A 24065-nucleotide genomic window follows, 5' to 3' on the forward strand; every position below is an offset into this window, starting at 1 on the left:
TTTCTCTCAAATACTCCAAGCGTCGCTAGATCAGATGTTGTCATCGTCCACGCTTCTCCGCCATACGTTAGGACGGTCATGATAAGAGCCTTGTAGAGTGTTGGTTTTGTTGTCGAAAGAGGACTTTATTACTCAATTGCCTACTTAATCCAAAGTAGCACTTGTTTGCAAGAGAGATTCTATGTTGGATTGCGAGGGGGACATTGTTATCAGTGTTAATCTTCTTCTTCTTAATTGGCGCGATAATCGCTTGCCCGATTTTGACCGAGTTCAACAACCGGCGACAGACACACCAAGTGAAGCCAAGTTTTTATCCACCTGATCTTTCCAACGCAGAGGAGGCCTTCCTCTTCCTCTGCTACCACTAGCTGGTACCACATCGAATACTCCCAGTGCGAATGCAAAGATATGAAAGGCAACATTGTGTCGAGACAACCAAACACATACCGATGCATGGTGTAAATATGTCAACAAACGATTGCTAAAGTTTTCGATAGGCTCAAGTTTTCCTCAATTTTTTGTATCTCACGGGCAACAGGCATGGACTACAGGACGTCGGTGTGTGTGAGCACCATAAATTTGCAAACATAACGAGTTTTCCCAGCTTTTCTAGCACGTCGATGTACCGATATCGATAGTTACTAGTGTTCTAACATATGCTGTAGAATCGAGACTAATGGAATACTGTAGGTGGTGTCTTCCCAAAACATTTACTTTACATCTCGCGATTTTGACAAGTCTAACGTCAAGTCCCTTACGAATACAAAACAAGCGAAAGGAGGAGAACTTACATATTTGTGAAAATTTAGTGAATGTCTTGGTAATATTGTGATTTGTGAGATTTGAACTAAACAATCTAATTAAGACGAACTGTTGCGTCCAAATGCAGTTTTTTTACATGTTTATGGGAAAGACACCGTAGTGAGAAAGTGTGTGTGTGAGCGTATAACTTTTTGTGTTTGTTAGTTTCTATTGCTTCTTCTTCACAAACAAGTGACTCCGTTTAGTCCTTTATTGATGGGCTTCGACGACACTGAGCAGTCGGAAGAGGCAACCAATTTTTCTATCATCCTTGTATTTGATATACGGCTGCCCCGTTATGTCATGGTCGGCGACCGTAGGCCCTAAGTCTTAACGTACCTGTCGGGTTATCTGTAATATGAACTGCGAACTTTAACTTCACATGTCGAAGTCATCTTGTGATCCGTGCAATAACATTGTTGCATAACGTTTGCAACACGTCCAGATGATCTTATGCCTATAGCTATTCATGGTTGCAGATGGTCTGTATAACATACGATTTGGAATTTAACTAAGTAAATGCTTTTTTTAATAATTGCTACACAACGAACACGTTTCGAAAAAGCAAAAAGTAAAAACAGCGCATATAAGGCTTATCATTGACTTGTCCGGATATATCTTATTGAAACTGCTTGTTATGTTATATTTTATATGAAATGTTTGTATGATCCAATTTACATGATGAAAATATGAATACGATGAAAGCGTCAAAGCAATGACATAATGACTCCTCGATTAACTTCCCTCAAACATTTCCGTCAAGTTCGATATATATGACTTTTCGCGGGTTGAAAAATCACTGTGTAAATTGGTTTTAAGTACATAATTATTTTGTAGTCGATTTATTTACGATATGGTAACTTTATAGAATCAGCTGTACGTAATCATAATTTGTATAAACATATTGGTTGTCCGTAGATGAGTTATTTATATTACGAATTTAATTGCTTAAGTCGTAAATATTTTGTTCTATATGAAATTGGAATTGTGTAATTATTAGTTGCTTTAGTGGCGTAGTTGCGACTATTTTGTAAATATAATCATTGGTGAGTAATTAAAATGTTTTAATGATGGTGAATAGTAAATATATACTACATGTAGCTTCACAAATTTTGTTACAATTAAATTTTTTGCGGACTTTTAAAGAACAGTGATCAAACTTTTTACGTTAGTAAAATGCTAGAGGAAGGGGCACCGTCATTGTTTAGTTGCTCAATTTCGTAAGAAAAAGACATCTCAGAAAGTTTCCTGCATTATAAAAATAAAAATGTAATAAATATTACAACAGGAAGGGGACAGGTCTACGTATTCTAGATTAGTTAGTATATGGCGACACATGTTATTTGTGTCCTTGTGTGTTACTATTTACTATTTAGACAAATTTTCTTATTGTCTGTCCATAACGTCGTGCTTCGAATATAACTATTTCTACTCCATACAATATATATTTTATTGAAAAGTAAAATTTAAAACGTTCTACTTTGTTTTATTAGTGAAAAATACACTTATACATTTGAATGAATAGTGTACAATTTTTTATAATTTTGCTTTCATACCTAAGGATACACATACATATGTACATTTATTATTTAAAATATGGTTGTAGGCCTTCGCTAACAACAGTTGCTGGTAGAAATACAGTCGAAGGGTAAGACAAGTACTAAAATGCCCCAGATGCGCAAACGCTAACTATAAAATGGCGCGCAATTTCAAATGTTACGTCATTTTAAAACATCCTTTGGATGAATAGTTTATGGGCTTGCTTGATATGAACTTGTTCCCGCAAACGATACCAATATGTAAAAAAAAATCCAACATCGATTTAGATTAGACTTTAACAATATATGTAACTAGTAATGACTAGTTTTAAATGATTGTTTTATTCTTCAAAATACTGTGAGCGTCAAAATAAAGTGTACAAAGCATTTTGTTATAATATGGATTTTATTTCTCTTTTATAACAAAACAATATATGTGACCTGGTCTATGAAAAGGTACCTTACGTGTCAAAAAATCATTTTTCACTTTTTTGTTGATTCGAATAGTGTGTGAAAGGCTCTTTAAAATGGTGATAACCAGAAAGTCAAAATTTGTTTAAAAGTTTGTTAAAAGTAAAAAAAAAGACAAGTACAAATACGAAAAAGACTGAAAAGTTTAAACTTTAACTGCTGTTTTATCGAAAACTTGTTTTCGCACGTAAGGTACCTTTTCGTAGACCAGGTCACATATTTTAATTTCATGTTTTTTAAATTAGTATTTGATTCTCTACTAATTATTAGAAAACAACAAAAAAAACAAAAAATAAAAAATTACAACAACAAAAGTTGTAAGACAAAAACAAAATTTAGTGCATATTTCACGCGTCAAAATAAAGTGTACAGAGATATGTATATTTTACAAAAATGATATCGATTTAGTATTTTGTTGATTTGCCTTTTGCTTTGATAACGGAAGACAGTCTTCGGGGCATCGACTCAACTAGTTTTTTTGTCACGTCAGATGAAATTTTGTCCCACTCTTCCTTTATAACGAGTTACAGCATATCCATATTGGTGATTGTCCTTTTCCGGATTTGGTGGTCTAAATGCTCCCCAAATGTTCAATAGGGTTTAAGTCCGGTGACTGTGGAGGATGATCCAATGTCTTAGAAGTACGATAAAGCAGCCATTCTTTTACTATTTTTGCTATGTGCTTGGGATCATTATCTTGTTGAAAGATCCAAGATCCCTGCAAGTATAATTTCTGCACACTGGTTAGAAAATTATTTTGTAAAATATTCAGATAATCTGTTTTGTTCATGGTACTTTCAATAAAACCCAAATTGCCAACTCCGCTTGTCGCCATACATCTCCACACCATCACCGAACCCCAACCGTGCTTAACTGTGGTTATTAAATTTTGGTCGGCATACTCTTTATTTTTGGTTCTTCAGACTTCAACCGGTTTTTTCTGCCCAAATACCTCGAACTTACTTTCATCCCTAAACAGGACATTATTCCGACAGGGTCCTTACTGTGGGTCAGAGCTACCACAATAAATTCATCAACAACTACTTGTTCAGCTGTCTCTTCAAATGGTACAACAACAACTGCATCAACAGAACTAATGGTAGCGACCCTTTTGTCTGCCTCTACGCAATCAGCTGCCCCAAAAAAGCAAGTTGCGTTTAAAAGGGTTCGAAACTCACCTACAAAGGTCTCAACGTCGACTGCCAGTAACAAAAAAATTAAAGCAACATCAACCCTGTGTCAAAGCAAACTGCCAAATTACTGGCTGAGTGGAACTTCTTCTGCAAACAAATTTGCAGTTTTAGATGTGCATGATGAAGAAGAATTTGCTCAAACTGCAAACAGTGGGCAAATTAAACATCCATCGTCACAAAATGTAAATGTAAATAAAGATGAAAAAGAAAAAAATAATAAGCCTCCGCCAATATATGTTCAAGGCGTAGAATGTATAAAAACCTTAAAGAGTGCTTTAAATGAAGTTGCAAATAACAGCTTCACTCTAAAAGTTTTAGCAAATAATGAAGCTCGCATTCAAGCAGAAAATTTGCAAATATATAACCAATTACACCATATGTTAAAAGAAAAAGGAACGAAATTGTATACATTTAGACCAAAAAGTGAAAGAGGATTTAAAGTAGTCTTACCTAATATGCACCACTCTACAGACCAAGAAGAAATTAAAAAAGGTCTAAACGAAAAAGTACTTAACATTACTAGTATAATACAAAGAACAACAAAAAAACCACTACCATTATTTTTCATCGAACTACAAGCAAGTGATAACAACAAAGACATTTACAATATAAACAAGCTAATGAACTGCATAGTCATCTTTGAGGCACCTCACCATAAGAGCATTATTTCACAGTGCACGAAATGCCAGTGCACCAGTATGCGTGAAATGCGCTGGTAGACATCTATCAATAGAATGCAAAAACCAAATAAAGGAAGTTAAATGCGTCTTATGCGGAGGTAACCATACTGCCAACTACAAAGGATGAAAAATTTATAAAGCACTTAAAGTCCGAAGATTTCAACCTCTGCGTAAAAAAGAACCAACATTAAATACAAATAAAAATAATACGCCAATAACAACAGTCTTAAACAACATAATTCTTCTTCAAGGGAACATAAAGAAGAGCAGGAACTGACCAACGAATCTAAAAAAAAAAAACAATGATATATTGAAGAGCTTAAAGACATGGTTAAATCCCTAGTCAACCAAATGACAAATATGATGAATATAATTACAATGCTTTTAACGAATATGAATGAACAAAAGTGATAAAACTCTAATTTGGAATGCAAATGGACTAACACAGAACTATAATATTTAGAACTAAAACAATTTTTAGATGAAAAATAATTTGACATAGCATTGATTGCAGAAACACATTTCACTGACAAAAGTTTTCTGAAATTTCCTAATTATAAAATGTATGTGACAAACCATCCTGATGGAAGAGCCCATGGAGGGACAGCTATAATTATTAAATCAAGCATAACTCAGATAGACCAACTCCAGTATTCGACGCCTCATCTTCAATCCACGACATTGCAAATATATGACAAAAATGGACCAGTATCTATCTCTTCCATTTACTGTACACCTAGACATATAATAAACTCAGATCAATATGACAAATACATAAGAACGCTTAACAATAGATTTATTGCAGCTAGACATCTCAATGCAAAACACATTGACTGGGGCTCAAGACTCACCCCACAAAAAGGCTCACAGACTCACCAATAAAAAGGCGCGTATTCTAATTAACGCAATTAACAAAAACAATTGAAGATTTATAAGTACCGGAGAACTTACCTATTGGCCAACTGACGTAAAGAATATACCAGACTTGGTCGATTTCCGGATAACCAAAAACATAAGCTATAACCAATTGACAATTCAGTCGTGCTATGGACTTTCTTCTGACCACTCGCCGATATTACTTGAATATATAAGTTATATAAAATCTATAGATACATCTTTTCGCTTCTTAATGACAGAACCAACTGGGAAAAATTCCGCCACCATATTGACGATCAACTTATACCAAATGTGATATTAAAAACGCAACTTGACATTGAACGTGCCATTATCCATTTCAACGATGTAGTCCTCGAAGCAGGGATCAAATCGGCACCAAAGCAAGCAAATAGAAGAAATTCAGCAGCAACTGACATTTATATAAAGAAGCAAATTATTGAAAAACAAAAGTTAAGAAAAAGATGGCAAAAAACTAGATCACCTGACGACAAGAGAAAACTAAACTTAGCCACAAAAATTCTTAAGGATACTTTAAACAAAAGAAATAACAAAGAAATCGAAAACTATTTGAAGAACCTGACTCCCAATAAAGATACAAACTACTGTCTTTGGAAATGTACTAAAACATTAAAACCCCAAATAAAAAATCAGCCACCACTAAAGAAAGAGGACAATTCATGGGCCGTTACAAGAGAGGAAAAAGCGAAAACTTTAGCAAAATACTTTGAAGAGGTTCTATCAAATGACGAAGAAAAGAAAATTGACAACCAAAATAACTACCATTATGACTTTACAAAAATAAAATGGACGAATACACACGAAATAATAGCTTGCATCAAAAAGGGAATAAAACATAAAAAAGCACCCGGATATGATGACTTGATAACAGAAAAAGCATTAGCGGAGCTACCAACCAAGGCATATATATTTTTGCGAAACGTTTTTAATGCAATGTTTCGCTTACAATACTTTCCGAAGCTCTGGAAAGTGGCAGAGATTATTGCATTGCCAAAACCGGGTAAAGATCCAACTACCGTGTCATATAGACCAATAAGCTTATTACCGACAATATCTAAAATTGCTGAAAAATTACTGCATGATCGAATAAGCCAATTTTTAGACCAAAAACGTATAATACCGGATCATCAATTTGGATTTAGAAAAAAACATTCGACTATTCAACAGATTCATAGAATTACAAATAAAATCCAATCAGACCTTGAAAACAATCGATACTGTGCTGTTAGTGTACAAAACTATGATTAAACCAATCTGGCTATATGGACTACAGGTGTGGGGAACGGCTAAAAAAACTCATATAAAAAAATCAAACGACAGCAATCTAAGATTCTTCGAATTTTGACCATGTCTGACAGGAACACGAAAAATTATGACATCCACAGGACTTTTAATATAGCAAGAGTAGACGAAGAAATCAAAAAGATAACAACAAGGCACTTTGAAAAAATACACACACACAGTAATGCAATCAACAAACTTCTTGAAAGGGAAAGAAACGCCAAGAGGCGTTTAAAGGCGACCTAGTATGATAAATGCTAAAAAACCATAAATATGTAAAAAAATAATTAAAAATAGTTGTAAAATGTAATCATGTAAAGTGAAACTTGTATTGTATTATTGTATATTATTTCGTTTATTTTAATTTTATCGCTTTTGACACTGGCCATTAATCTTGACCAAATTGTTAAACAACATACTTAATGTCAATGGACATAGGTATAAAATAAATGGGACAGAGGTATTAAATAAAATAAATAAAAGTTAACTGGACTTATTGTCCGATATTAGAGAGAAGTGCTTCACGGCATAAATTGACATACAAATATGTACGAACATTGATGAGAGGAGTCGATGTGTGCCGTCCATTTGTTAAAAATGAAGCAATAATGCTCACATGTGGTGGAAATGATGAACTCAAAAATAGAAGTACGACGAAAAAAAATGTCTCAAATAGGCGTATTTTTGGGCAAACGTGTTATGGCTATAACGATCTTATAAAACATACGAGTATTGCTTCCCGTCCGTCCGTCTTATGTTACAAGCTACAATTTTCATTGGTTTGTGGCTCGAACCGATTTTAGCACCTCCGTACTTGTTTAATCTTGTTCAAACTAACGAACAGAAAGATGCCACTCCAGTAGCACTCGGAAATGTACGAAATATTTTATGCAAAAAGATATAGGAGTAATAGATCCAACCACTTTCAAAACCTTCAAATGACAGCTCGGCAACCTGCAGATGTGTGGATGCATAAGTTATCCGTTCCAGGTTTTCTAGTTGTAGGAGCGTGCGCGAAGATGTTTGGTGTTATTTATACTAAAATTAACATCTTAACACCATTTTTTTTATAATGTATTTTCAGAAATGGGTTCGACTACCGATACAAATTACCAGTCCTTAAATGAAGGTAATCCTTTCCGAAAGGAAGGTGAAGAGTTTCACGACGACACTCCAGGAGATAGTGCAATCATGATACATGATGTACCCGAAACCAATAAAGGTAAGACGAATGTTTAATATTAAGTATTTTTGCATTATATATTAGAAGCACTATCTTTCAACATGTTGACGCTGATATTGAAAAGCCCAAGTCCTACGGCAATAGCTTATATCATCAAGGTCTTCAATTTATCCATGGCTGCGAGATCGAAACTCGTCAATAGTCTTTCGAGATCAAATCTCTCAACAGAGGAGGACAAAGCAAAGGTAGGCGCAGGATGGCGTCCTTTTTTCCTTGTTCTCAACTCCATATATTTTCAATATTTCGAAACTTCCTCAACCACCAAAGGGAGTCACTCAAGTCCTCAAGTCGCTAGCTGATAGCACTTTGAGTAAAGGCAAAGAAGCCTTGTTGGCGGTTCAAAATTATGCATCGCCTATCTACTCTACTAGTGATATATGCAGACGAAGCTCCAGATCCTCCAAAATACTGCAATGAGAACGTCTACGGGATGTCTCCAGATGCCCCTCATTTAACACCTGCTTAGTGAGGAATTCATGCTTCCAGTTAGGGAGCATGCGTTTGCTGGCCATCTCCTAGGCACGTCAGAAGACATCTACATGAGTTGACTGATGCGGTCTCTGTCTACACTCGACAACCGTGAACCCCCCAATATACAAATGTATCAGTAGTATACCATGCTGAATAAATGTTCAAAGCGAAAGTCGTGACTTTTAAACTCCGAAATTTTATCGAATCTCTAATCTAACTTTATTTTACAGTTAATTGGAAACTCTGTTCGGTTTCTAAAAGTGTGAAGGGCAGTATTCAAATGTGTTCTGCTTATCTAGCAAGCCGTACAAAGAATTTTTAATTGACTATCTATTATATTTTCTTAAAATATTTTAGCTCTAGCGATGCTTGTTGTAATAGACTAGTGACTATGCACAGCAATTGACAGAAAAATAGCGAACTTCCCCACAATAACAAATAATGATGATTAATTTTACTGGATAATAGTAAATCAGTTATTTTTGCACAAATATTTTTTCTTCTTCTTTTTCTTAATTGGCGCGATAACTGCTTACGCGATTTTGGCCCAGTTTAACAAAGCGCGCCAGTCGTTTCTTTCTCTTGCTAACCGGCGCCAATTGAACACACCAAGTGAAGCCAACTCCTTCTCCACCTGATCTTTCCAACGCAAAGGAGGCCTTCCTCTTCCTCTGCTACCATCAGCTGGTACCGCATCAAATATTTTCAGAGCCGGAGCGTTTGTATCCATTCGGACGATATGACCCTACCACCGTAGCCGCTGGATCCTTATTCGCTGCGCTATGTCTATGTCGTCGTAAAGCTCATACAGTTCATCGTTCCATCGCCTGCGATATTCGCCGTTGCCAACGTGCAAAGGTCCAAAAATCTTATGCAGAATCTTTCTCTCATACACTCCAAACGTCGCTTCATTGGATGTTGACATCGTCCACGCTTCTGCGCCATACGTTAGAACGGGCATGATGAGAGTCTTGTAGAGTGTTAGTTTTATTCGTCGAGAGAGGGCTTTATTACTCAATTGCCTACTTAGTTCAAAGTAGCACTTGTTGGCAAGAGAGATTCTACGTTGGATTTCAAGGCTGACATTGTTATAGGTGTTAATGCTGGTTGCTAAATAAACGCACTCTTTTACAACCTCGAAATTGTAACTGTCAACAGTGACGTGGGTGCCGATACGCCATTGCGCCGACTGTTTGTTTGAAGACAGGAGGTACTTCGTTTTGTCCTCGTTCACAACCAGACCCATTCGTTTTGCCTCTTTATCCAGTTTGGAGAAGGCAGAACTAACAGCGCGGTTGTTAAGGCTGATAATGTCAATATCATCGGCATACGCCAACAATTGTATGCTCGTATAAAATATTGTACCTGAGCGATTAAGTTCTGCGGCTCGTTCGATGCTCATCAAGTTAAAGAAGTCACACGGCAGCGAGTCACCCTGTCGGAAACCTCGTTTGGTATCAAACGGCTCGGAGAGGTCCTTCCCAATTCTGACGGCGCTGCTTGTGTTGAGCAACGTCATCTTGCATAGCCGTATTAGTTTTGCTGGGATACCAAATTCAGACATCGCGGCTTACAGGAAACTCCTTTTCTACCTGTCGAATGCAGCTTTGAAATCGACGAAAAGATGGTGTGTGTTGATTCTCCTTTCATGGGTCTTTTCCAAGATTTGGCATATTGTGAATATTTGGTCCATGGTAGACTTTCCAGAACTAAAGCCACACTGATAAGGTCCAATCAGTTGGTTCGCTAGAACCTTATAGGCGATAATTAGAAGACTAATCCCGCGGTAGCACACTTAAATTCCAATCGGTAGGCATGCCTTCAACCGACCATATTTTGCATAGAAGCTGAATATATTCCTACATAGATATAAGTATGTGTAAAATAAAACAAATTATAGTTTACAATTTTTAAGTTTTTACAGCGTAATTTATAGTTTATAATAGTTAATGAAATGCAGATTCCCACCGCTTGGAAAGGAAGGGCCTAGTTATATCTAATCAACAACGTTGTACACTGATTAAATATTATATTAGCCTCTTGAAAGTGTTTATGTTAACAGAATTTTTTATTTGAGTTGGTCTCTTGTTAAAACATTTTAATCCTTTAGAGAATATATTTTCTAAGCAGCGGTAGTCTAAAACTATTACTTTACCTGAGTAAATATGAATGGGTTTCGTTTATGTATCTTAGGTTATCCGCTCAGATAACGGATTGGGGTATGCTATTAGCTGCTGCTCCGTATAAGCTAAGTAACTTATTGGTGTAACTTTTTCTGGAAAATTGCCAAAATCGATTTAGCAGGTATGCCACAAAATTGCACCAAAGTCGTCTTGGAGATTTCAGTGACGGAAAGTGTAGATTCATATTCGAACGCGTCCATATTCCAATGGGACTCGCATTTAAAATTACCAACAACTAATAATATGCACTAAATTCAGTTTTAACTTATACCAACCAACCTAACTTAAGAAAATAATAATAACCAATTCAACTAACATATATTGGGTGGGCCATGCAAAATTTGCTTTTTGAATCGGCTATAAAAAGAAAACGAATCAATATTTTTTCAAACTTTTTTTTTATTTTGAAGATTGAACATTGTCATTTATGAATGAAAAATAATATCGTTCAAATGACTGCCACGACTGGCTTTACATTATGCCATTCGATCAACCCAATTTTTAAGCACATTTTCGATTGTTTGGACTCCAACTTCATGAATGGCAACTTCGATTTCGTGTTTTAAAGCATCAATCGTCTCTGGATGGTTCGCATAGCATTTGTCCTTAATGGCTCCTCACAAAAAATTGTCCAACGGGCTTAAATCACAGCTCCGAGGCGGCTAATTGATATCGGAATTTCGGCTGATTATTCGGTTTTCAAAAACGGTAGCCAAAAGTTCGAGTGTAACTTTGGCAGTGTGACAAGTTGCACCGTCCTGTTGAAACCAAATGTCGTCCATGTCATCCTCTTCAATTTTTGGAAACCACTCGTTGAGCATGTCACGGTAACGCTTGCCATTTACTGTAACCGCGGAAGAAGAAGAAGACTCACAACTTTGGAAATAGGTTTTCAATATTTCCCAATTTTGTTCAAGCGTATAACGTCCCATTTCGTAAATGTCAAACCTTTAAGTACATTATGAACACATTTGACATGTCATTTGTGTTACCATTCTCAAAAAAATAGGTGGTTCAAAAAGCAAACGATATATGGCGCACCCTGTAAGTAGCAGCTTTCGTATAACGCAACTTGCTGTACTTAAAAAAAAGTATGAGTTTTAGTAATAATACAATAGAAGTAAATTTTATTTACTAAAAATAATAGAACAAATGTACTACTAGAGATAGTATTCTAATAAGTGGAGTTTACCGATTTAAACGATTAGATAACTGATATAATAGCCCTTGGTTCGATAAAAGTGAAGTCATTTCGGTACGTAGATTCTTGTGGGAATGGCACATATAAATATCTCATATGTGTAAAACTACGCACACCGCGAACTATCTTTTTCACATCAAACCGCTTCATCTATTGGTGATTGTATACAAATTTCAGTTTTTGTTTTATGTTTTCCCAGACCACATAAGTAAAATATCGTCTGAAAGCATGATTCAATTATACAAGGTTAAGTAAAGTTTGACAACTGATTTCGGATGCTACTTAATCCATTGATGCAATTTGGAAGCAAGGGAAAAAAGGGAATAAGTTTATCCCCTTTCTGAAAATGTAGTAAAAAATTGAAAAAGGTCGTTGTAAGCCATAGAATAATTTTATGTTATTTTATAACTGGTACTTAATTATTTATATTTTTAACTTAACTATTCCCATGGATTTGTGTCATATATACATATATGTATTTTGACCATGCATCGGATTGGAATCTATATGTGCCACTTGTAAACCTACACTGAAGTAATAAATAAAACAAATAGTGGAAACTCTTAACAAGGAAAAACCACTTTTATTTCGTCACGTCCGCTAATCATACATTTGATTTTTTAACGAGATTACCTGCAAAGTTACAAGTATAAAATCTGTGTTAAAAAAGATAAATTTATATATACGCAGAAACACAAGTAGACGCCCAAACAATAAAAGCGTAGCTCCAATTATAATCAAATTGAGCTCTGCTGCAGATCGCTCTCAACTGCTGAAAGCTGTAGCTAAATTCTGCAAAGATAAGAGACGAGCACTTTCTCTTAGCGATGTCGGCCTCAGTATTGAAGGGAAGCTATTTATCCACGAATGTCTTACAAGAAAAAATCGCGAACTAATGCGTTTGGCTATGCAGTATAAAAAGCAAAATCGTCTAACGTCAGTTTTCTCTGTTCGTGGGCAAGTGTTTGTTAGAGCTCGACCCCAACCTGATGTTATTTTTTTGTTCGCCCGAAAAAAATTTTTTCAAGAGTTATCGGCAATTTTGTTTTTCGGCTCAAACTCGATTTTTTAATTATATAAGAAAAAAATTTTTTTAAATGCCCATAACTTAGTCAAAAATGAACCGATTTTAATAAGTCTGGGTTCAAAATGATCGTAATTACTTACACGAGCGACTTCATGTAGAAACAATTGCAAAGAAGTAGTTAAAAAATTTTTATTTTGCAAAAAACAAAAAGTGCGAAACAGGTTTTTTACTCAAAAATTCATTACTCAAAAACAACTCATTTTAGCTACTGGGCATTCAGCTTAATTGAAGTTTGAGGTGTCCTCTTGATTTGCAAACCAAGTCTTTTGGATGTATTTTGCGTCAGTGACAGAGATTACGTCAGTCATATTGATCAGCTTCCTATGGCTGGAGTTTCCGACCACGAGTTGATATTCTTATCTTACAACATCCAGTTCAACAGACACAATCAAGTAAAGGAGATATTTTTTAGAGGCTTTAAGCTTATTCAGCATGATCTCTTAAATAAGGAGGCTGCCGAGCTTAATTGGAATATGTGTCGGTTATTCACAACAGTGGATGAAAAACTGCAACATTTCAATGCTTTAGTCATCTATCTATTTGATAGGTTTGTTCCGATGCGTAAAGTTAAATTAAAACTTGTTAGATTACTCATTGTTCCTCATGTATCATACGCTGAATTAGTATATTGCAGGCTTGATAATAATTCGAAGCAAAAATTGCAAATCGCTTTAAATAATGCAGCGCGTTTCGTGTTTGAAAAAAAAAAATCAAATAAATTGAAATTGAAATTGAAAGATGCGTAAGTCTAAGCAAAATGGAATAGGCAAAACAGTATTGCCTGCTAATTTTTTCAGCAAAAGTTTTAATTTCTACGCTTTTGAGTACTTTTTCTTTAGAATTTGCTCTGAAATAAAAAGTAGCTTTTCCAAGAGGACAACACGGATTTATTAAGTAGCTTCAAGATGGCTAACACAGGGTGAAATTAGGCTACTTACATCACCTTTAATTATTGCTTCATGGTCTGAAAGTGAAAGTGATAGTGATGAATTCTGAAAGTGTTATAAAGTAAAGTTAAATGAATATTTAAAATAATAAAAAATGTAAATCTTTCTGTTTTCAGCTCGATGGAATCATATTGAAGACTTGGATTCATTTTTTACTCGGATGTATAACTATCATCAAAAACATGGATTCTCCGTAATAGTTCTAGATGAGATCTTTCAGATTTGCAAATTTGGCTTTGTAGTGTGGTTGCTAACTTTCACGATATATTGCATCGATCATCCGGTATTATTTGGGTAATTTCTATTTCATTATTAACTTTCGGCCTTTTGTAATTATAAGATAACAATTTGTTTTTAAATAAGAAAAATTAGTTAAAATTACCTTTTCAATGCATAAAAAAAGTTCACATGCATAATGTAGTCACACCAGTGCTGTTATCAGATGTGTACTATCGACACGCACAAGGGTAGAAAGAAAGGAGGAGTGATGTTCTTCTGGCAAGCTCGCACAGGTTCCAATTGTGGAGACACCGACACATTATGCAAAGTAGAAACCGTTTTCATTCCCATCGATGTGCGCGTTGGTGGGAATAGATTCTACCAGGTGATCGCTGCTAGTGCAGCTCGCTTTATCCCAGTTGGAAAACTCAGCGATAACTCTCCTTTCACCAGTAGGGGTACTTGGCGGGCCCTTCCCGTTTTTTACACCTGACCCCAGCTACATATTGGTAGGGTTTCTGCTAAATGAACAGTACCACCACTTAGCGCCAAAAAACACACAGATAATTCGCAGGCTTAACAAAAACCGCCCGTGCCAGAAGACTGTTCTAATAGCGTTGAAACTATCGACTTTACAGTTGGCAATTTAATGCTACGTGATACCCGCGTTATCGTGGCCTAATTATCCGCGTTCAGGCTGCTATACATATTATGTAGGTTAAACTCCTACCTATCCAGAATTGATCCTGACATACTCAAAATACCCTATGATCAAAAAGTACCGGAAATGTCCATATTTTTTTCTTATGTTGGTAGGACTGTAAGACTCACACCTGCCACTATTTACCCGTTTTGAAGTGTTTGAGTAATGTGGGCAAACAATTCTTGGATTTTGCATGATGATAACGCGCCATCGCACCGACCCCAAATTGTGCTGGATTATTTATTCGGTTTTCAAAAACGAGTGTAACTTTGGCAGTGTGACAAGTTGCACCGTCCTGTTGAAACCAAATGTCGTCCATGTCATCCTCTTCAATTCTTGGAAACAACTCGTTGAGCATGTCACGGTAACGCTAGCCATTTACTGTAACCGCGGCTCTTCGCTCATTTTCGAAAAAAAAAAATGGCCCGATGATGCCGCCAGACCAAAAACCGCACCAAACAGTGTCTCGTTGTGGGGTTGCTTCTCTACAGTAATGTGTGGATTTTCTGAGCCCCAAATCCGACAATGTTGCTATTGACGTGGCCACCGATGTGAAAATCAAAAAAGACGAAGAAGACTCACCACTTTGGAAATAAGTTTTCAATATTTCCCAATTTTGTTCTCTCATTCTCTCCCATTCTCAAAAAAATTGCTGGTTCAAAAAGCACACGCTATATGGCCCACCCTGTACATATATTATATTATAAATTATCGAAGTTTAATCAATAACTAATGACTTTGTATTCGATTTGGCATAGAATTGATAATCCTACGGCAGGTTTCTGTGGAAGTGAAATACCATAGTTCTTTGATTTTTTGTCATAAATTCTTCTTAGTTTTTATGTTCCCTTCCCTATTCGCTTCTTTAAATCTCCCCAAAAGTTTTCAATTGGGTTTAGGTTGGGTGGCTTGCTTGACCAATCGATAACTTTAACATTATTTTGTAAAAACTATTCACATACCAGCATTAAGGAGAGTTTTGGGTCAACATCTTGCATAAAAAGCCACCGAAGTAGCACATTATTATAAGGTGAATAGGTCCTACTCCATATCAAGAGAAGCATTCCTAACACATTATGTCGCCGCCATCGTGCTTGATTGTTTTTTTTTTTTTTGTTTTTGTGCACCGCAGTAAGAACTCTTGCCCCTCCTGTAGGACGTCTGACATTTGCCCCAGTGTGACCTTCTGGTCCACAAAATGACTTGTGATCTTGTGCAAAACTTTTCCGCATTTGTTTGTTTGTTTGTTGTTAACAGTAATAGTAGCCCCGCCAGTGTCGGGCATATCACCGGTCATCTTCGTCTAGCTCATCTAAGGGTAGGCCCAGGAAACATGCTGTTTCGACGGGATGGGTCCAGAGGGAGAGGGGTGTTAGATAAGTCGGTTTTAGGGGGCATGTGAAAAGGTGGTTAGTGTCGTGCGGTGTGCCTTCACATGCCGGACATATGTTTGGTATGTTGGGGTCGATTCTGGATAAGTAGGAGTTTAACTTGCTACAATATCCAGAACGTATTTGTGCCAGTGTTACACGTGTCTCACGGGGAAGCTGGAGCTCTTCGTCTGCTGTAGGTGGTGGTTGGACTCCGATTACGGCATTCACAGGACGGGAGCTAAAGAAGGTGGTGACGGTCTCCCGGCGAATGTCATTTATTGACTGTCTAAACACTGTCAGGTCCAGTAGATTGCGGTCAGTTTTGTCCTGGATTTCGTCAGCGTAGTCTAAGAGATGTCTCCTGACGTGCCTGGGAGACGGCTCAGGCTCACCTTGCGGGTTACCTGCGGTAACATCCCAGCAGGAACTGTTTGCTGAGCAGTTTGTTATGCTCCATTACCGGAATCATTTGTGCCTCGTTGTGTAGGTGTTGTATTGGGGACATCAGGAGGCAACCGGTCGCTGTCCGAATGGCAGTATTTTCGCATGTCTTTAGCTTTGTCCACTGCGTGTCACTAGTTCCAGGCGACCAGACAGGCGCTGCATAGTTTAGAACCGGCCGACCAATTGCCTTAAATGTCGATAGCAACAGTTCTTTGTCTTTGCCCCAAGTGCTGCCGGCAAGCGATTTGAGGACCTTGTTGCGGTTTTGGACTTTAGTGGCTCTCGCAGGGGCGGTTTTGGTTAAGCCCGTGGTTTATCTGGGGCGTTCATGGCGGTGAGTGCAGTGGTGGTGCTATGCACTCGTCGGAAGCCGTGCTGATGTGGGGTTGGGGCCAGGTGTTTCGTGAAGAGTTGGAGTAGGAAGGCTTCAAGTGTCTTCACTACTGGGGAAAGAAGAGTTATCGGACGATAAGATTCCCCTTGGTTGGCGGGTTTCCCAGGTTTCAGTAGGGGGACCACTATCCCTGCTTTCCACTTGTCACGGATGATGAGAGTGGCCAATGACAGATTGAAGACCCTCGTGAGAAATCCTACTCCCAATGGTCCCAGGTGCTTCAACATCAGCGCGTTTAGTCCGTCGGGGCCAATGATTTAGATGTTTTTGATTTGTTGATGGCCCCCTGAACTTCATCACCGGAGAAAGTAAGTGGCGCACTGTCGTTCGTCAGTTTGTGCAGGCTTCTGGTAGCACGACGCTTGGATCTGTCGGCCGTGGAGGCATTGGACGCCTGCTGGCGGGAGCAACACGTGACCACATACCTTGTGGACCACTCCTATGAGTCTTATAGCCTGAACAGGTCTTAAGATGGCAGATGGACCCGTTTATGGCAGACGCAGCAATAGAATACTTCTGGCCCAGGTTTGGATTCAATTCCTGCGCTGAGGAGAAGCATTTGGCAAGGTTGCTGCGAGAAGTAGCTCCTGTGACTTAAGAGGTGGGATTATGTGCTGTTCACTAGACAGGGCTAGTTTACTGGGGCGGCATCCCTTGGTCGGGAAAAACCCGAGTCATTCCGGTAACGTGGAACCGGCAGCCAGGGAACGAACTTTTCCGCATCTTTAAGTTTGCTTATTTAACAGAGGAACTTTACGAGCTATTCTGCCTGGAAGGTTCATGTTGTACAATCCACGCTGTACAGTTCTCGCTGATAACTAAATTGTTGATTTCAGCTGCAATGGCTTTTGATGACTTAAAAGGACCCCTATTGCCAAAAGTCACAAAGAAATTATCAGTAGTAGTTCTCTTTTTTGCATTTACAACAAAATGTTTGACCAAGTGACTCAGGTATAAATTTATACGTGTTTGTTTGTTTCAGCGGCCTCCACTCCTCAGAAAGAAATGCATATTAATTAATAGTTATTAAATAAACTATCTAATTCGTTGCCTGAGTTACATTCAATATTTTTACTTTAATAAATAATTGGCGCGTACACTTCTACTAGGTGTTTGGGCCGAGCTCCTCCTCCTACTTGTGGCATGCGTCTTGATGTTTTCCACAAATGGAGAAATACACTCGAAGGTTTGCCATTGCCTATCCAGGGGTGAGTTTCTACTATTTTGCAGTCTCTTGCACGGAGATTCGTACCTACGCACTCCCAAATGGTGGTCACGCACTACTTATTCGGCTACGGCGGCCCCTTATTCACCCACTTAATTAAGTAAAGTACAAGAGCTATCGGCAAAGTACCCATTTTAGTTGCCACGCAAAGTTACACTTTATGAAAATAACCGAATCTGTGCAGCCAATAACACACTTTAATATTAAGCAGTGATGCCAGTTGTAAAAAAAAGAAATTTCAATAACAGTTTTAAAATTTTCCGAGCGGCACAAGGAAATGGATAGATAAAGGCAGCGTACCTATAATATTTTAATGACCGTTAAGCAAATGTTTTGTTTATTTCATGGAATTTAAGGTACCACCAACCCGTGCAATAATTGCAGAAGCATATTTTCATTTGATGGACTGTATGAACAAAAAGCTTTCCATCATCAGAGTATACTCGTACATGAGTTTTTAAATATTCTAATACGTTCGATTATGCGTAAAAATAACCTTACACTACATTACCATTACCCATTACTTCAAAAATTTTTTTGTATTACAGAACAATAATTTTTAGATAGGGAAGCAGAATGATTATAAATGTAAAAGAACATAAATAAAATATTTATTCTATTGCTTAATTTTTCAGAGACAAGACACCACTGAGCAACCATACCAAAGTTAGTTTAGGAGATGTTATAATTCCAACGGGGGAATGTATTGCTCATTTCAACGGCTTTACATATTTATTACTTCTCCTGGCGTTGCTGTATTTTGTAGTACGTTTTCTGAGAGTTATCTATTTTATAACTCAGTATATGGACATGAAGAAATTTTATCAAAGCGCCCTGCACATAGACGACGTAAGTGAAAAGTTGATATAGGAAGTGATGTCGTAAATACAAGACAGTTTTCCATTGAATCTGTGTTTTCAATTTGTAGTGTATCCAAAATTTTACAAATGAATTTTATCATTTAACGTAGGCTTAAATATATAGAATGCTAATATATTTAAATATTTTCATTAAGTGTAAGTACTCACCTACATCTTTTACATAAATACTTCTTTAAAAAGTTTGGTTTCATTAGCGTTTATTGTTCAGAGATAATATGTTGTTTTTCTTTTAAATTTTGAAAACAAGTTGGGTATTGGACAATTTTTCCTAGAAAAGTTAAGTAAATGACGAAAAAAGTATTATATTGTATTAATAGAATATTAATGTCAGTTAAATATATATATATTCCGTAAAAGCTCTGATTAAAAAAGAACAAGTTAAAGTTATTTTAATTATCTGAGGAGTAAAACTGCTTGTATTTACGACCTTGTTATCACCCAAGTTACAATTCACTCAAATATTTGTTTTGCAGAAAGAATTAGACAATACAACATGGCACGAAGTAAAAATGAAGATTAGAGAAGTTCAATCCGAACAACATATGTGTATCGATAAGGAACAATTAACTGAATTGGATATATATCATCGAATCTTGAGGTATGTACCAAAGTTTAATAATATGAGGTGATTAAAATCCAAATACTCGTTATAGCAAGTTTTTAAGATTAAATGTATTCAAAAAATAGATTGCAAGCACATATCCGTATTAACTCTTATGCTGCAAACAATCACCGACGTGAACGCAGTCTCCTGTCAGCTGTTACTATCAAACTAATGAGAGCCCCATATATAGGGTCTGCCATATAACTTTACGGTAATGTCATTTACCTAATACCGGACGCAACTAACATGGTCTCTTGTAATTTTTGACCTTTTGCATAGTATATTTCTGGATTTATTAGATATCCGTACTTTCACATACTGCTCGTACGAACAACCCATATATTATGATCTTAGTCGAATTATAGGTATGTTCTAAATGAAAACTCTCCTCTCCAAGGAATCATTCCTTCATCTAAAGAAATTTCTCGTGCTGGGAAATAAAATTCCTCAAATTTTGGAATAAAGTGGTCTAAAATAGGCTGACTATTTACTAATCGGTAAGAGTCATCTTTTATTTGGGTGTTGCCATTAAAGTGCAAAAACGTCTATATATGTTTAACTCTTGTGCCAGTCATAATTATTGAAAGTATTGCTGTTTCTATCAAGGGATCTTTCGCTCAATAGAAATGCATTTTTTTTACCTGCCCCATTCAAATTATGAGTCCAAGAAATAGCTTAATTTATATTGTAGTGACTTCAGACCAATTTAACGCACTTTTGTAAGCATTATATATACTAAGTTACTCTTTCATTATGAAATTTATTTGTTTCATGGCACAGGTACAAGAAGAAGCCATCATTAAAAAATAGCTCAACACTATTTTCAGAAAATTTATAAATCCTCATACCTGGAACTCCTTAAAATGATTCTAACCGTGGTGGTATACGAATTTCATCCCACATATCACTAATATCATTTCTGCTTCATTCTCAATATTTTTATTCTCCTCTGATTCAAAAGTACTATGTATTACTTTCTGTTTCATATACAATAGGTGTGCACTTTTTTAAGTCTGATAAAAACGTCATTAATTTCGTTTTCAACTTGATTAAATTTATCCATGATGGAAAGAACAATTATGTTGATCACTACTATGTCACTAACAGATTGAAACAAACTCATATATAACGTGTAGAGGATTAAGTTCTTACACCTAAATTAGTTAATTAGGGAATATTTTAAAAAGTAATAACACGGCGATAACGGGTCCACGCAATAGTGAGACAGTCTCTTTGAAAACGTAATCGCCAGCAGATTTGTTTATTTAGGATCAGAATACGAAAAAACCCGAAATGAGATCTTCAAAGTAAACAGTTTACATGTGAAGGCCTGAAAGAGAGACCGGGGTGTAAATATCCTTAGGGAAAGCACTTCTATTCATTTCAGGAAAGCACACTTCCCGCAAAACAAGAATTCTCGTTTCCCTATGCGAATATGTTAAGAAGAAAAGGTAACTTATATATAATATTGCCATTATGTAAGTATTATCTACTATTACAGGGTGAACGATATGAAGTGTTACCTATTCAAAACACCATAACTTTTTTGTGTTAAATTAGTTTTTATTGATTTCAAAGACGAAATATAGTAGTTCAAAAATGATTACAATTTTAACATATATTCACTTTAGCTCGATATGACCACCTTTTGCCTTGACTATAGCCTTCAAATGGTCAAAAAATGAGTTGCATGCTGCACGAATGTGATCTTGAGGTATTTTGGGTCACTCTTGTATAATCGCTTTTTTCAGCGCATTCATACTGGCATATTTTTTAGTCCTCACCTTGCTCTCCAAAATGGACCAGATGGAATAGTTCATTGAATTTGCGTCTGGCGAATTCGAAAGCCATTGTGTGGACGAAATGAAGTGTGGAACATGATTTTTTAACCATTCTTGGTTCACACTTCACACGAGCTTTATGAGACGGTGCCGAGTCCTGTTGGAACGTCCATGGTCTACGACCGAAATGTTTGCGTGTCCACGGCTCTAAAGCAGCTTCTAAAATATTTTCCCGATAAGTTCGCGAACACAACCGAAAAAAGCATACACACTCGCTCACGCTCTGAGCAAGACACTTCGTTTCGTTTTGTTTTTGTTTTCTCTTGAGCGCTTGAGCGCTCAGCCATTCGTGTGACGCTTTTTTAAGAACATCGGGTAAGGAGAGATACGATTGACGTTCGCAAAATAAGACACAGTATGTGATTGGCGGCCGCCGTGGCCGAATGGGTTGGTGCGTGACTACCATTCGGAATTCAGAGAGTGAACGTAGGTTCGAATCTCGGTGAAAGATCAAAAATTAAGAAAAAGGTTTTTCTAATAGCGGTCGCCCCTCAAATAAGAGGAGGAGCTCGGCCAAATACCCAAAAAGGGTGTACGCGCCAATTATATATTGTATATATATATATATATATATATATATGTGAGCAAATGACTGAAAAAGTCAATACAAACGGTCTTCACATTAATTTTCCTTGTAGATAAAAAAATGTTGTTTAAAGAACAATTTAAATTTGTTTCCAATTATTTTGCTGTTTTTTATGTTTCATTATAAACATATATATTCACTATTTATTACGAGTTGAGCTTAATAACTAATAAAGCGTTAAGTGTTATTGGGTTCAAGCCAAGTGATTCATAAATTGGATCTATTATTTCTCTAAACCCTTCACTGTCCAGGAACAGGAATGTTTATCCTTCGGTGGTGGCAATTTTTGAAGAAACAATTGAATATTGAAGAAACAATTGAATTTTAACTCGTGTGATACGTCGCTTTTCTTTTTTTCACATTGTTGCACTTCGGTGGCCTCGTTATTGTCCCATTCTTTAAAATTTTCCGCATATTTTGTAGTTAAATGTCGTTTTAAATTTGTAGCATGAGTGTCTGACAATTTCAAACAGTATACATTACAAATTGATTAATTTCTTGCGGATTAAATTTAAGGAATGATGGACTTTTTTTATTAAAATCTCTTCTCATTTTGCACAATTCACGATCGCAAATAATATGTTTAGCCAAAGCAACACTCGCATACATACCAATGCATACGCAAAAGACTTTTTTTCTTCATTTCACTCAACCAAACGGTTGGGGAACAACCAGAGCAAAGCAAAACAAAAAAACGGTTACTCGCCGAGCGCGAGCGAGCGCGTTAAAGATCCGTTGCAATCGGTTGCTCTCTGAGTCTTTGAGTAAAAGACACTTATTTGCAGACAACTAAAAACGGTCAACAGTTATTTGCGGCCTTTGTATATAAGTAATTTGTTTTGCAGTGACGGTTTAGAAAGAGAAAGCTGCTTGAATAGAACATTTTACCATAGAATCATGTGCCGAGCAATAACTTTTTTTTCCTTTTCAGGTTTAAAAACTATATGGTTGCCTTGATGAACAAAAACCTTCTGCCTGTGAAATTTCACCTACCACTTTTTGGAGAGGTAGTTACTTTGAGTCGTGGACTTATATTTAATATACAATTCATACTATTCAGTAAGTCAACTAACATATTTCATATTTAGCTTGTTTGCAATGAGATATTTATTTACTGTTTTGATTGCCTTAAGGGGGTCTTCTAGTCTAGAGGCCCGAATTTCGAACATTTTTTGACGATAAATAAAAAAAAAGCTATTGATATTTTTGAGATACATTTTTTTATCATTTATTTATTTATATTTTAGGAGCACACAAAATAAATTTGAAAAAAAAAATGAATTTTGATAGAGTTATGCGTCCTTGAAGTGGAAGGGGGGAAAAAAAGGCAGTGCCCTCGTCGTCACGATTTCTACCCTTGTGGTCATCTGAAAAAAAAAAATACAAATTCTTAATTAATATGAATGTCATTATCGTATGAACCAGAAAAAACGGAAAAAAAAATTTTTCCATAAAATGGCGGCTACTCAAAAAATTGAGGTCGATTTTTCTCTTATTTTTAAGCTTTCTCGAATTGTTTACACATATTAAAAAATTGAAATTTCCAGTTTTTCGAGGTTCATACGATAGAGATATATTTAAGGAATATTCATGACAAATTTCAAGCAAATCGGTTGATTAGAACTTGAGATATCGTGACAACCGTATCGAACGAAGTAGTTTCGAGAAACACGCGTTTAAAGTTTTACCGTCCCCTCAAATCAGTTTAGCTGCCACGTCACTAAAATCGTTGTAGCTTCGAAAATAATTCGAATTTTGAAAAATCCTTTTAGGGAGATATTTTT

General features: G+C 36.5%; 1 protein-coding gene across 1 annotated transcript in view; it reads left to right on the plus strand.

The window, feature by feature from the left end:
- Positions 1 to 1695: 1695 nt before the first annotated feature.
- Positions 1696 to 24065, plus strand: part of LOC129237421 (autophagy-related protein 9A) — a 61491-nt gene continuing 39121 nt past the window's right edge. Inside the window, exons 1-6 of the mRNA XM_054872167.1 lie at positions 1696 to 1847; positions 7964 to 8101; positions 14128 to 14305; positions 19005 to 19218; positions 19724 to 19848; positions 23213 to 23340. Of these exons, the coding sequence (XP_054728142.1) occupies positions 7966 to 8101; positions 14128 to 14305; positions 19005 to 19218; positions 19724 to 19848; positions 23213 to 23340 (781 nt within the window). The 5' untranslated portion in view covers positions 1696 to 1847; positions 7964 to 7965. The remainder of the gene's footprint in view (positions 1848 to 7963; positions 8102 to 14127; positions 14306 to 19004; positions 19219 to 19723; positions 19849 to 23212; positions 23341 to 24065) is intronic.

This window comes from Anastrepha obliqua, chromosome 2 (assembly GCF_027943255.1).
Source record: "Anastrepha obliqua isolate idAnaObli1 chromosome 2, idAnaObli1_1.0, whole genome shotgun sequence".
Classification (NCBI taxonomy): domain Eukaryota; kingdom Metazoa; phylum Arthropoda; class Insecta; order Diptera; family Tephritidae; genus Anastrepha; species Anastrepha obliqua.